General features: G+C 43.1%; 1 protein-coding gene across 1 annotated transcript in view; it reads left to right on the forward strand.

Annotated features, from left to right (window-relative positions):
- The window catches only part of RGS7 (regulator of G-protein signaling 7), a 261,391-nt gene extending 253,608 nt beyond the window's left edge, over nucleotides 1–7,783 (forward strand). Inside the window, exon 16 of the mRNA XM_010562608.1 lies at nucleotides 7,622–7,783. Within this exon, the coding sequence (XP_010560910.1) occupies nucleotides 7,622–7,783 (162 nt within the window). The remainder of the gene's footprint in view (nucleotides 1–7,621) is intronic.
- The last annotated feature ends 8,002 nt before the right edge of the window (nucleotides 7,784–15,785 follow it).

Below are 15,785 nucleotides of genomic sequence, written 5' to 3' on the forward strand. Positions count from 1 at the left end.
CCTGCCCAACGGTTGGCGAGAGCGACGCGTATTTTACTACTCACGAGGGCGGCAGCTAAAACGGGGGCACGGCTCAACTGGCAGTAGTCGTTAAAAAAAATGGAAACGAACCTTTCTTCATAGCCCAATAAAAAGAACGTGGAATATTTTTGTTAGGTTACACCAAGAGGAGAGCGTCTCTCTCGGGACGGTTCCCGCGAAGCGATGTCGCTGCACTACAAGGAATTCCTTCTAGGTCGTTGTGATTGTATCGAGATACACCCGGCATGTCTCAGATTGACTTCAGTAGCTATGGGCACTGATTTAAAGAATGAAGAAGCAGAGTGCTGTGCCACTGAATGTAAAAGTAGCCCCAAACGAAGAAGAAACAATGGCAGCCACGGGGCAAAGCCAGTACATCAAGGTCTGATTTGACTCTGGAGATCTGCAGAGGCTGAGGATGGTGGAAGTAGTTGTACAGCTGTGACTGCGAGTCCCCGGGGAAGCCTGGGCATGTCCCTGGGAGAAAACCCCAGCGGAGAGCCCCTGTCCCGCAGGCTGCCCACGGGGAAGGTGGGCTTTGGAGTCGTGCATGGGAGCACTGCTCCTGGTTGTTCCCCTGGTTGCATCCAGGGCAGTGGGATTTCAGTCCTGTGAGCTGTAAGCAAACCGGCTGGCCAGAAGGAAACCCGCTCCCGTCTAGTTCTGGTTTTAGGGGGAACCTCTTGGTGAAGGCTAAAATATCACTGGGTAACCACTGCCAAACTGCAAGGGCACAGTCCTTATGACTCCCCACACTTCACTTGCTATCTGTGTCTTGGTGAGAACGAGAAACCAAATCTAAAGACTGTGTTTGAATTTCATGGGCTTCCACCTGCATAGTTAAATTACATTTTGTTGGTGCTGCAAATACATGGGTTTAATTTGCATTGATGCTGGGGTGCCTTTCCCCTCTTCTCCAGAGGCCCCTAGTCTGCAAGATGGGACTGCTGAGAAACTCTGACTCGATTTTGACCTTTTCCCTCTTGTTTTTTTTGCATATCGCATTCCAGCTTGACCAAAGAACCTGCAGTCTGTCTGTGAGGACAACAGGCAAACCAGGGCTATGCACCCTAATGACCTCAGACGCTGAACCATTTTGGGGAGGCTTTTCTATGGAGAATCATGTACATTGAGAGCTACTCTTCAGCTTTGAAACTCAGAGGATGAAAGAAATGCTTTTTCTCCATTAGCAATAGAAAGTCAACTTTCATGACATAACATTTAATGAAAAATACATTAAGTAATTGTATGTAATATTTTTTTATGTCTGGAATGGATGTTATGGAAAGCAATTGTCCCAGCTTTAGGGGATGGAGAGAAAGTTTGTCTTTGCTTGGATATATAGCACTCCCCTTTGGGATGGTGTCATTTGATAATTCCTGCCACATGTTCTTATGAGTAGGATGTTTTTGTTTCCCTACTGTGTCTCCCCCCAAGTCCTGCTGGGTAATATTTCAGATGGTCACGGTCAAAAAAAGCATGTGACAACTTCCAGATGTTCAAATAATCAAAGCGATCTGCAGATCTAAGGGAGCACACCAACAAACAAATGAAGGATAACTTGAAGGGCTGCAGTCTAGGTGGGGGGCCACATTCGGAGGTGGCTCAGCAGGCCGAAGGATAGTCTTTTAATATCTGGAGAATTCACTGATGTCTACATCATTTGCTAAAAACGAGACAGTCTGATGATGTGGCTGGGCAGGCAGTAGAAACCGAGAACGCAGGGTCTGGTCGTGGTTTTTCCACAGCTTGGAGCAGCGCTGGCTTCCCAGGGGAGCGAGGGGGGCTGTCACGGTGTGGCGTAGCTGGCTGCTGGGCTCCAGCTCGCATGATGCAGCTGGGGCTAAGGTGACCATGCCCTGCTGCCATCCACACCGCCGCCGCACCTGGGGCTGCGTCCTCGCCGAGCTGGTGGTGCCCCTTGCAGTGCTGCCTTCAGCTGAGAGAGGGGAGGACACCTCTCCGGGCAGGGAAACATGCCTGCTACTGGCTTCTTTAGGCATTAGTAACTAGTTCAAAGCTGGGTTTCGGGAGGCCTTCATCAAAAACCTTTATCATCCCAGGTGATTTTTGCTGGTCCATCCTTCCAGCTTTATAGAAACAGACAAGACAATTGAAAATGTATGGTGGGTCACTGTATTCCTCTTTAGGAATGTAAAAACATTCATCATCAAGGAAAAAAAAAAAAAAGAAGCCTGTATTAGTCACTGGCAACCTGATATTTGTAGAGGTGAATGAGCGCGGTTGTGTGGTGGAGCGTGTATGAAGCGGCAAGCAGGAGCAGTAGGATGGAGGCTCCATGTCCCTTACTGCTGTCGTGCAGGCTGGGCGGTCCTGTCTCTGGTCCCAGCAGGGACAACGCTCCCACTCCACAGGATCCTACAGCAAGTCTGCTGGTGCCTTTCCGTATGCTGGCATTTCACGTGGCAGTGCCTCCGCTGCTGATGGCACGTCCTTCGGAACAGATGTGTGCAGCATCTGGCTGCTGTGTGTGCAACTGGCACAGCTCTGCTGGAAAGCTGTTCTACAAAGCCTTCCAAGTGGACCAGTGATGGGGAGGGGCAGGCGTTATTATTATTATTATTATTATTATTATTATTATTATTATTTCTACTACTACTGCTGTTACTAGTATTAATTTGTGTGGAAACACTGCTGGCTCAAAACCTGGCTCAGCTGCTGATGGAGAAAGGAAGATCTGATCACATCAAGGGAGCTGCTGGAGTTTTGAACGTTACTGTGAACTCCTACAGGCTGATGCTTTTGAAGTGTAACTCTTTGGGAGATTGCTACCGCCTACTCTTTCCCCTTGATAGTGAGGCTTTATGTGACTTTTCATGCAATCCTATATGGGTCTTTTATGGTTTGGGAGGTAATGGTGTAGCATGCTAGCAAATTCAGTTCCACACTAGGAAAAGGAATAACTTTGTGACACTTTGTCCATCATCAAAGGCAGCTCTTGTCCGCCGGGCTGTCTGTATCGCATTCCCCAAGAATTTGGAGAACTTCTGGCAAGGTTATTCCTTGGTTTTGTTCAAAGAATCCCTTTGTATGTACGTAGAGGGGGAAAGACCACTACACTGCTCACCTGGAAAATCGGACCATGGAGCCCGCGTGCGTAGAGGGCCCTGAGCCTGAGAAGGGCATTGGCAGCAGTGTGAGGGCCTTGGAGGAGGCACACCACGACGTGGGCAAACACCCAAAAGCCAGGAAGATGGTGCAGCTCATGAGAACACTGGTACCCGAATGTGCTGCAGGAATGTGGTGGCCATGAAAAATTAGTTCTGGGCTGTATAACAGATATTTACTGTGATGAGTCATCTCTGTCCTGATTCATGTCTGTAAGACTGGGATAACAAGGTCGTCTTAAGTTGTAAACCCTGAAAAGGTTTGGAGGCCTGTGTTCTTCTCCTAGCTGGAGCACAGAGAGCATCTGCTTCCATCATTTACAATGTAGTTGTCAAGACTGCAAGCTCTTTGCCCACGTCCACAGGGAAAGGTATAATTACCTATGTATGGTAAATTAAAAATTGAAACCGTTCGCTGCACTGGAAGCTGACTCAAAAGGGACAGATCATCAGTGGGGGGATGTGATGAGGAGAATAAAGCTACTTCATCACAAACTGGAAAACCGTGGGAGAAAAAACCAAGCGGCCTCTACCTACTATCTACCCATCTATCGGTCATCCACCCATCTCTCTACTAGCAATATATTTGGATGTTTTTATTTTAAAAAATGGGCAAAGGAGTGGTGCGGGGAGGTCTGGCTGGGGCAAGAGGAAAGCGGCTAAAGGACCTTTTCCCTGGCTGGTAAATCCATGCCTGGTCTTCCTTCAAGGCTTCGTAGTTTAGAAAGAATTACAGTTTGTTCTTCAAAAGATGTCTCAGTCTGTTACGGATTAAGAAGACAATATGCCTTCCATATTTACTCTCCCTGCAAAGACTGATTTTTGGAGGATTTGCTAGTCACTTCATTTCAGACACATTTCTTAACATGTTTGGATTTCTTTGTGGTTAAACTTAGACTCTGTTCTTCCTGAATCCTATAAGGCTTCCTGTGCTGTGTTTGTCCCTTCACGGTCATTACTGATACATACCCACTGCACTCACTGTGCTCTACTAAAATAATTTTGTCAGGGTAAAAATTACAAATTTAAGTATTCTCTCAGAGGGAGGACCCCAAATACAATTTTGTAACAAAAATTCCCCAATCATTTCCAAACTGAACTTAATTTAAAATGAAAGATAAATCTTTCCCTTTACTACTACCCAGATGTGATCTTCCCAAAGCTTCAGACATGAATAATCCCTCCAAATTTTCCAGCTATTTCAACATCCCAGCCATGCTGAACCCAGCCTGTGGCTCTAGCACCCATTCGGGAAAATCTGCAGACAAGGTCAATACCTGACATTGCTATCCATTAAAATCAATGGTCACACATCTATTACTTTACTTTCTCAGTTCTCATTCCTTTCCATTGCTTGTTTGCAGCTGGACCTCCATTTTGCCCTTTTTAACGGGAACTTGGGAAGTTCCCACTACTTTCCTGTCTCTGCCTCTTCTTTCTTTAGCGTTTCTAGTCTCTTTCCCTTATTTTAATACCCATCATTCTCATCTGTTGACTGCAGATCTTGGCCAAATCCTGATAAAGTCAACAGAAAGGTTCTCCCTGGAATTTTAGACATGTTTTTGTTGTGTTTTTCCTTTCCTCTCGTTATTCGTCTTGCTGCCTGGCTGGCTGATTTAAACAAATATTTTCAGAACAAGTTGTCCTCAGTTGACTAAACTGGTAAATAATGGATAAATATAGTTTTGATTGGGAACAGCTTTCTGGCAAAGAATGGAGTACAGCAGTAAAGAAGAATTTTTCTCACCTTAAGTCATGGGATCTGGTTGGTTAAATTAAAACCATTTACTTAACCTGCCTGTACAACACACAAACATCAAAAATGTCCTTTAGCTGTAGTGGTGCTTTGTGCTGCCTTCACTACACTAGCTACAACACCTGGGCAGTAGTTCTACTTTGTGAAACAGAAATAGCCTGGGCTTTTTTCTTTCTTTGTATCAAAAGCAGCACAAATCTAATTTATATATTTAAGCAAAGGCTCGGCCTTATTTTTCCCAGTCGTTCTTTTTTTTCACCATCTGGAAAGGAAATGTTGTTCTGCCGTAAGCTTCAAGCTTCGACATGTAACAACTGTATTATAAATTCCTTAGTGACCTAAGGCTGGCTACCTACCTGCCTAACAGTCCTGCTGTGCCAGTACTGTCTTCTTATCAAAATGTACTTCACCAAGCCTACAAAAGGGGTTTGCTGTGTTTGTTAGGATGAAACGTTGTATATGGCCTATGAAGCATGCAGAGAACTTTCATAAATTTTTTTTTATGTGTTTATTCACACAGACGGGCTAGAAATAAAAGTATTACAGTGTTCTTGATATACATAGTAAAAATAAAAACCCAACTCACAACAGTAATATGAATATAAGTCATTGTATTTTGAATTTTTATTGTAATAAATTACAGCAATAGTTCACACAACCCAGCTATTATCTCAGATTGTGTCTCTGCAGAATCACAAAAACAATCTGAGTCATCCCAACTTGATTCATGTTCAGTTCCTGTTTGGGAAGGCTCCCCTCGCCATCAGACCGCCTGGTAACGTTTTTTTCTGTGAAAGCTCAGATTCTGTACAACAGTCCCACAGTCTATGGTGGGTTCTGCAGCATGAATCATGGAAAATATGCATCCCTGCTTATTTGTAGCTGGCTATTTTTGCAGAAGTCCATGTGGAAGAATAGCCGTGAGAGTTTTTTCTACATGATACATGTGTCTTTTTGGCACTCTGATGGGAATTGTTTAATGGAGACTTATCAAACATATCAAAAGATGCTCAGCATTTGAAGGAGGGAAAAGAGGTAGAGTTGACGTGCAGAGCCAAGACTGAGTATGAACTGGTTTCAGAAAGAAAGAGAGTGATTTTTTCTTTATGAATAAAGCAAGGCAACAGAGAGTTGTTTCGCTGTATCTCCCAGGGTCCTCCTCATGGTCTGTCACTAAATTCTTGTGAAACTTTTATTTATCTTTGTTGTGGCTTTCATTTCACCTACAGATAATAAGTTATTTCATTTAATACATGTGGAATATATTATTTCAATTAGTTCATGGAGCTGATTAATTAATAAACAACTTTGGCATTCTTACCTGAAAAGCATGATAGAAACAGAGAAAATGACTTCTACTTGCCAACCTTCCTTACATCACTTGAGAGAGACCTCTCTGAGCTGAAAATGCAGCACAGTAACTTTATATAATATCTTAGACATGAAGTGAATAATAATGTATGACTTCAGGGATATGAAGCTACACAGAATAACAGTGATAGTAGCTAACATCTCTGCAGCTGAACAGTTCAGCAGTAAGCAGCTTTGTTTCTGATAGTGTCCTGCAAAAATATGGTCCTAATTTTACTATTAGTAACAGAGGTAGTATTAAGAGCTGGTAAGAGAATAAAATCATCACTTAAAACATTGGCAGATGTTACAAAGATTAGGGTCATGATACCTAATGAGGATTAAAGGAACTCTAGAAGAAAAAGTCTGAAGTGCTCAGTCATTTGATGGCTGTCATCCACTGAGCAATAGTCATTTATCCAGTGGGCAAAAGTGAAGCGAGACGCAGAGGAACAAGGTGTAGGGGCTGGACGTGCTGTTGGGAGCACCCTCCACAGGGGACAGGGACCTTAAACAGGACACGCCAGGTCACATCCAGGGCATCGGCTGGACATGAACTGCAGCAGTAAAACTGGTCAAAACCAAATGTGACCCCTGGGAACATTCGTTTTTGGCAGGGAGACCTTGTTTCCTCCGTACGTGTGTTGAGCTCTGAAGCATGGTGTTTGCTTCAGGCACTCCTAAAGACTGCCTGGAAACCAGGGAGGGTGTCGGCAACGGGTCCGAGGGCAGCCAAAAGACTGGAAAGCACCTTCTGGTAGAAGTTGTAGGTACACAGCCTTTTAAGCATGTCATGAAAAGGTTAAAGGATTATTGGTTACAGACAGTAAGTATTTACTTCAGGGTTAATACTCTTCCAATCTAGCAAATAAAGATATAAAAAGATCTGGTGGCTGGAGCTGGACAAATGCGCGGGGGAAAAGGCTACACATTTCACCAGGGAAATACTTAGCTACTGGCATGGATTGCAATAGGTTATTGTGGCTTTTCTACCATTAGTAATTTTTAAATCAAGAATAGATGTTGTTGTTTTTTTTTAATCTAAAAGATGTACTCAAGTTTAAACTGGATCAAATTCAAGGATGTTCTATGTCCTAAATTATATGGTTAGGTGACCACATGGCGACTCCTGGTTTTATAATCTGAAAATCCTTTTGCTCTGACAAATAGAGCTGGAGGAGCTTTAACTGGGATTGAGAATTTGAATTCATGGATGCTCATTGTGTTTACTGGGGTCAGCTCTCACCTTTCTTCCTTCTCCTGAACCAGCTTAGCACTGACTGGTCCCGGCTGCAGAGCTGCACTAGGCAGACCTGTCCTGCCTAGCCCAAGGATGCTCCTTTTTCACTTATTTCTCTCCTCCCAGGCTGGAACCCCACATTCATTTTTCCGAGGAGCCAGGAGCCACCTTGAACCGGGGAACTTCTGTAGCGCTTTGAGAGTAACCATTCACAAAGACCTTACAGCTCTGAACTACAGCACGCACAAAGAACACTTTTTTTCTAGCAACTACAAAATGCTGCAATAAGCTTTGCTCAGATGAAATCTCTATTAGCAGTAGTGGAGCTTTGTATGTTAGCCACCGAGGATTTGATTATCAGATATTTGTGATTATACGTTCTCTTCGGAAAAACTTGCATTATTTAAGAAGAAAATCAAACTCCAATCAAGCTGTTCAGAGGTTTTGAAATATGCAGATGTAGAGCTCCCAGCTTCCCTGTTTTAGCCATTGGGGTACAGTGCAAAATGCTGCTAAGCAGGCAATAGTCTCAGGATTTATTGCAGTGAATGAACTTATAAATACAGAAAGTTCACAGAAAAGCCTGCTCCTGTGAACTTTCAACCAGCATTTGCAAACTAAAGAAGCCATAGGTTATTTATATAATAAATGGATGCGTCTCTGTCCAACTGTTTAATAAAGATAATATGTGAGAAGCATGAAACAAGTCATTTTCCTCTGCAGTAAAAATACATTTCTTTTATTGGATACAGGACAGTGGCAATAGCAGTTTAAACCTTCTGAAGCTTTTGTGTTTAGAAAATGATACTCTGACAAGAATTATACCAAAAATACAGGTCTTAGAATGGGAATTGTCAGGTCAGATGAGACCAAAATTTGGTAAAGTAATGACTGAATTATCTTGAATTGATGTGTGTATATATATATATATATACACACACACTCCATTTAAATAAGATCTTCATACCAAAAGTTAAACTGAACCATGCAATATGATCCAGCAAAATCTTTTTTTTTTATAAATACTCTTTGTCCCCAGGAAGACATGAGGACAGTGATGCTATTGATTTTACAAGCAGATCACCTGTTTCTGGTTGCTTTGGCTATTGGAGTGTGAACACTTATTTGACCTACTGTTGCCATACACCCTACAACTGCCTGCTCCCTACGTGTGCGCTCGCTCTCTCCCCACCACAAAGTCCCGATCAAGGACACATGAATGTTACCAAGCAAGTAACATGAATCGCATCGACACCCTCACAATAATGGTGATTTTTATTTCCTGGGCGGTCCCAAGAGACATGAACACAACCTCCAGGCCGAGGCAGACATTTACTATCCTGTTGCCCGCACAGCTGGCTCCAGGACTGGGAGTCTGGTAAGATGAGTTGAAAATATTATTTCGTTCCCATGCACTCATGTACCAGTTGCAACTCAAATACTTTGAAGAAGTTTTCTCTCTTTAACTATATCTCCACAGATCTGCATTTCAGATTGATGTTATTTGCCAATTCACTTCATTTTGCATCACAACGAGTGCCTACATTAACTGTTGATATTTGGGCTCAACAAGAACAACAGGAGGGAAGTGAGGAGAGGGGAGAGACTAAAATGAAGCGTGAGTGTATTAGTAGCATTTCTAAGCTTGCGTCTGGGTCTACTGAGTCTTTGGCAGCACATTTTTGGTCTCAGAACTGGAGTCGTGGTTGCTCATTACACTGGGCACTTCCCAGGACTGGACCCCGTTCTGTCCCACTGGCACTAACCACACCTGCAGCACGATGTCTGCCACTCTGTAAGCACGGGTCTGCTCATTTAGCTTGCTTAAGTCTTTTCACTTAAGCACACGCACGCACACACAACATGCTGGTTTTGAGTCTAGCCCCTCATCCTGAAAGGGCAAAAATGCCCGTCGTTCTTGCTGCCAAAGGACTCCCGAAGCCTTGCATTTTTGGAAGAGGTAAGTGGCGGAGAAGATGGACCTGCAAAGGTAAGAAGGAGCATTCCTCAGAGCTAGAAATTAAAGCACAACTCTAAGATCCCACGATCCAGCTTTATTGATTACAGTAAAGAGCCTCTAGTGACACTCAGTACTGCTTTACTGCTGCTATTAGTATCAGGCAAGGAGATATTGTCTCTGTAAGCCAAAGATTTCACTCCATAGGACTCTATTAGAAAAGCAGAAGGTGAAGCCAGATGATGGAAACCACATTTGTCAAGAGTTTGGTGTGACAGACATCCATTCCTGAGCTGTCATGTGCTGTAGTATCTGCTTTACATTCCTACACAGGATTTTCAAACAGTGAGAGGAAGTGGTCAATCCTTTAAAATATGATAGAGTGATGCTGGCATTGATTTCTGTGGCTGTAGCCATGTGTCAAGGGATTCTTTGTGCTGGCATAGTAAGTTCAATATATGTCTAAATCCTTCATACTTGAATCTCAAAATTTCACTAAAAGAGATGCCAGTAAACTGTTATTTTCTCTAAGCACCAGTTCTCCGTAGATGTAATCATAATAACAGCCATCACATCTGTTCTGACGCTGGCCAACAAAGGCTGAAATCTTGGCCCTGTTGAAATCTTTGGTAAAGATTTGACTGAGAAGTGCAAATAGGTTTTCACACAAAAATAAAAAGACAGAGTGCGGCGGAAATAGGATTTTGTGTAATCATGGTAAAATGGTGGGGGTTTTTGACATCCTGGATGCCAATGCCCTTAGCTTATAAAAGTTCAAGTTTATTTGTGCTAAAATGAAACAAAAAAAAGTTCACTCCTCATTTCCATCTCGTCCTCCAAAACAGAAAACCTGGCAAGACTGTGTTTTAATGCAGATTCTGGCAGAGCCACTGCCCAGCTAGGTACCAGGCAACATAATGGTGGGTGATGGGGTGAGTCAAATGCCAACTGAATTCCTGCTGGTGAATGCAGGGATTTGGTTCATGTTCTTTAAAGCTGCTGACACCCTGGTCTGCAGCCCCTGACAGTCTTTAGAGAGCATCCAGCCTTCAGACAGAAAGTTTCCTCTTCGCAGAGCTGATCAAACAAACACCCTGCACTAATCAAAGCAAGTCTGTCCATTGGTTTTAATTGACTTTGGAACACAGCTCTGTAAAACCTGTGGCACCAAATATCTAAACCATGCAAAACATTGTGGAGCATCAGGTCCTTGACCTGTAAGCCGTATGGGATTTCTGACTAAATGTTTCTGAAAGTTGGCTTGATCATAAGGAAAGAGAATGAACTGAACTCACAAACATGCCTCATCTTTTTGGTGACTGTAGGAATTACTATTGGTGTGTTGTACAAAGATTCAAAAACGCTGCCAGAAATTATAAGTGGGAATTTTTTGTTGTTGTTGTTATAGGCCTATTGTCTATTTCTCTTTAGAATTAGTGTTCAGTTATTCACGCCGTTGATTTCATTTAGTTGCTCCTTGTTGATGCGTTCAAAAGAAGGTGGGCAACGTCCAAAGCAGGAGAAACAGCAGATGGCAGCACAGGCTGCGGGATCGGGGCTGTCCGCGCACGGGGGAAATGGGAACCGAGCTGAGAAAAAGTTTTTTGGCGTTTGTTTGCTTTCAGACCTTCTCCTATTCTTTTGGATTGTTTTTTGTTTGCTGGTTTGGGGTTTTTTTCCTTCTGTTTTTTTCTACTCGCTATTGGAAAAAAAGAACAGCAGAGGGGGAAAATTGCTGCGTCAGGTCATCCTGTATTGATTTAGTAGAAGATAGTAAGACCTGATGTGACCTGCTGAAAAGATGACACGAGGTTATGGCCTAGCCTACCAGCGCTTCACGTCGTATTAAACACTCCACAGGGGCAACATCTGGAGGGTTAAACAACTGCTGGGTAATGCAATTTTAAATACCACTTCATCAAAGTAATAGACTCCACAGGACCCTCTTGGGATCTGTAAACTGATGTGTTCCAGGCTTTGTGTGCTGCAGCCCTTTTGTGTAAGACATTAAGGAGAGCCTGATAGCTCTGACTATTGCAGAGTGATAGAACTGAGGTTTGCAAACTCATCTGCAGCACACCGCCTCGCTAGGCCTGGGATCAAATGCATGGCCTTCATGGTTTTTCTCTTCTTTTTTTGCTCAAAGCTTGATAGTTTGTATATCCAAAATTCCTGTGAGGCAAGGAAAAGATTTTAGAACAGATTGACTCGAGTCTATTTTAACAGCAGTGCACAAGCTTCAAAAGGAGATTGGATCCCATGCTTTCTGTTCTCCAGAGTAGTTACAGAGGAGGGAGCAAATCTTCTGTGCACTCTTCATAAGCAGCCAAGATTTCAACCTGAATAACAAGCAGATTCCTCAGATCCTTACCAGACCTGGCTCCTCTCCTGCATTCTTCAAATACAACCAAACCGTAGCTCCAGCAATACAAGTCATGAAGGAAATGTGGTTTCCAATTTGGTGGACCATGGAGGTGGGTGCCACCATCTAGCTGTAAATCAGCACACCTGACAGTTAGTAGAACAGGGTGCAATTTTCCGAAATAACTCCTTCTGCTATTTCAGAGATGCTAAGCAACGATTAAGAAAAGTCCCATTGAATAATTACTCACTTTAGTCCCATTGAATAATTAATCACTTTAAGAGAGGACAGCCCAAGAACTTTCTCTATTGCCCGCTAATGCAACATTTCTGAATCCAAATCCAGCAAAACCCTTAGCCCACGCAGATCCCTGCATCTGGGCAGGCAGAATTTGATAGCTGTCACCAACCAATCTTTGTCACTACCAGGAGCATGTGGAGGGACACTCGGTAACTCCTTTCCAGGGAGAAAAATTTAGAGTAAAGCTTGCAGCCAGCATGAGCCAGCAGCGTTCAACTGAGGTCAAGGGAAAGACTTCGATTCTTTCCGAGCGAATATCTCTCCTCGCTGCTGTCCTTGCTCGCAGATCCTTCTCTCTGCTTTACTGCAATGATTTCAGATCAAAGGGCAGTGGAAAATTCCTCAATTACCTGACATGGTTTCTGTTCAGGAATGTCTCTGGGTAAGCTTTTGTGTGACACCTTTCAAAGAGGAATGCTGATAGTATTCATAGAGCAGGGGGAAGAGGGCTGAAGCTGACAATAAGCCACCATTGCAATTTTATTCTTGTTACTGGGTACTTGTAAACTCTAGGAGATTACAGAGAGACCAGAGAAATGTGGTGGTGTATCTCTGCCTCCACCGAGCCATATAAAATAGTCAGTCTTCAGCTACCTTAGTGTCAGCAGGAGCACAGACTTGAATCGTCCCTGAATTGGGTGCTGCAGCCTCTCCTGACCTCCTCCATGCCATTCCTGCCCAAAATGTTTATATCAGGCAGTCCTGTCCACAGCTAATCATATTAGGTAAGGTCTTCTTCGGAAATTATAATATTTATGAATGCATATATATGAAAGATGCCCTCCCTCACTAACCTAGTTTGTGGCCTATGCTTTAGAAACAGAACTTATTGAGACTGCAGACATATGAGCTACTGTAATTTACTTACTGGAATTATTTTCCATCCCTCGTTACTGCTGAGGAGGCCACGGCTGCCCTCCATCTGTGGAGAGGTCTTCATAAGAAAATGGGGAGCAGTAGGAAAACAGCATGGATTCTCCAAAGAATGCATTAGTTTATTTATTTATTTCAAATGTCTTTCATGTCTTGGCTTTGTGCATCTTTTCCAAGAAGCAAATGCTTCACAGATGGAAAGAAGCAATTTTCAGTTGTAAAAATTCTAAACAGTTCAGGTGAAATGAAAAACAGAGCTTCCTGGAGACACGCCAGCTTTTTTTTTATATTTTTTTTCCCCAGCCTCACTTTGATTGTGAAAATATTCACCCACCTCCAGACTTTATAGCATGAGAAATGCCCTGCCTGGGGTCTACTCCATGCCTGAGGTATCACTGCAGGGTTGATTAGAAAGGAAGGCTCCTATTTCCACACAGACACTACACATCTGCTCTGATTTTCTGCAGGGTAGATTCACAGTAACCCTACTGCAAAAATTGAGTCTTACATAAACCAAGCTTATACTAGCATAGCTCCTCTTCTGGAGGGAGCTCTGTTATGTTGTCATCAGGAAAAGGTCTAATTTGTCCACCGATACTCTGTCTTCTGTCAATTCATATGGCTGGGTAGTAAAATTAGGGGAAAAAAATCATAGGTGATTTGTGAGAAAGAGTAATGAGCTTATTTTTAGATAGCTCCCGCTGATAAAACCTTTCAGGATTTACGGCAGATCAAATTAGCAGCAGCTTTCGTAATTACCCTCAGAACCTTTGGATATCACACACTGCCTATGAGGCACTTAAATCTCCCATGCACTCCCCACGGGGAGCTTAACTCATTCTCCAGGATATCTGCCTCGGAGCCAGACACCTATAGCCAGACACCTATACATCTCTGATCCGCTGTGTGTAAACCACAGCCCAGCAGCAGACAGAAGAGTATGGTCTCCCTTGTGCTGCCAGTGGCCGTGGGTGTGGAGCCGGAGCGATGCCCAGGCAGGACAGGCGTCTGCAATGGAGGGAACGAGCACGGGGGACCGACGCTGCCTCCGGGTGATGGGACGGGGTCCAGCTCCCTGAGCTCTAAATCATTTGGGACACTCAGGATCAGAGACCGAGCGAAGTACAGAAGGCAGCCTGTAATTATTAGCTGCTGCCGCGTCTCCGGGAACGCGGTTCAGAACACGCTATATGCATAATGCTCCGTCACCGTCTGACTTTGGATGTTGCAATGGATTTTACAACGCGCATTTGACAAGCATGTCGTGCGGGGCTCTACAGAAAGAGAGAGAAACACTCAGCGGTGGGTGCTGAATCAGGGTCTAAATGTGTAATCCAAGGTTACTTGCTATAAAGTCTAGGACGTTCCCTGAAAAATGTTGAGTTGTGCAGGAAATGTCTGGTTACTTGTGTAACTGTTTGCAAGATATACAAACTCATCAGGCTCTGACTCCTAAGTCTTATGACAATAATGCATTTTCTTCCAGACATGTTCAATTGCATATCTGATACACATACTGCTCGGCCAAAATGACTTGTTAGTGATTTATTTGGAATATCCAGCCTTTACCATATGACATCACCTCCTTAACTTGATGAAAAAAAGGTTTGGACTGAATTCTTCCCCTTAAAAATAATGGGGCAGCGGTTTCTTGATGCCAATATTTACTGATATCAAAGCAAAATATTGTCTTGGTTATTTGTCTTAATTTAGCCCAAACAGTACACAAAGCACAGTGTACAAAAACAATATGTTCTTTCTTCTAAACCAGATCATCACTTACTAATTACTATATGATTTGAATGAAAACAGAGGCATGATTCAGTGCTGCTTTATAGAAGTTATCTCACTATATTTAGAGGTTTTTTCTTACCCTGATTGATAGAAGGGTCATATATGATGACTTCCTATATCTGCCTTCATCCAAAAATCTCTGAAGGATTGCTTTTTAATTGTCTATTATACAAAACACAGCAGAATAAGACCCAGATCTTTTGCTAAGATTGCTAAGAAACAGCTACATTATGTATACTTATAGTGATATACATAGTGTGTATATATGTGTGCATCTCTGTGTGTGCATGCTCACACATATATAATCAATTTTTAAACTTTAATTTAAGCTTACAGGTCCCAGTGGTATCTGAACATTCCTAAAATTCAGGTGTTGCATTTGGATAGATTTTGCACAGACCATTTAATGTATCTAAATCCAACACAAAATCCAAGCCTGTATTACAGCAAGTTAATGTGAGAACTGATATGTCCAGAGAGGATCCTTTGCTTCTTAGCGCGGACCTGGATGCAGCCAGAGATGCGCCTTACCTTCCTGTGATTTCTGTCCTCTTTGGAAACTCACATGGAAACTCAAGGGTTGCAAGCTCAGGTAAAGCATCAAAGAAAAAGAAACTTAAAGCAAGAACTGCTGCATGAATACCTAGAAGACTTTGTACAGAACTAGTCTGCTTCCAGCACACTAGGAAAACAAGATCTGATCCAAGATTTTTGACTGAGGACTCTAGGACACATTTGCCTGTGAATGAATCTCTCCCCTGTTAGATTTCTATTGCCCAAGAAATCTTTAGCAGAAACTATGAATGCATTTCTCTCAAACCTTTCTAACATAACACCCCTTGTTTACACGCATTCAGCAGACCTTTGCTTCCATCCGCATCGGGCGCTTTCTCCTCCTGTCTTTTCTCTAACAGTTCCCGTACCAGGCTCCTGTACCATGGGTGGTGTGGTGCAATGGGAACCACGGCGTGTCAGCGGTGAACACAGTGAAGCCCATTCATCGA

This window comes from Haliaeetus leucocephalus, unplaced genomic scaffold (genome assembly GCF_000737465.1).
Source record: "Haliaeetus leucocephalus isolate CR32 unplaced genomic scaffold, Haliaeetus_leucocephalus-4.0 Scaffold162, whole genome shotgun sequence".
Classification (NCBI taxonomy): Eukaryota; Metazoa; Chordata; class Aves; order Accipitriformes; family Accipitridae; genus Haliaeetus; species Haliaeetus leucocephalus.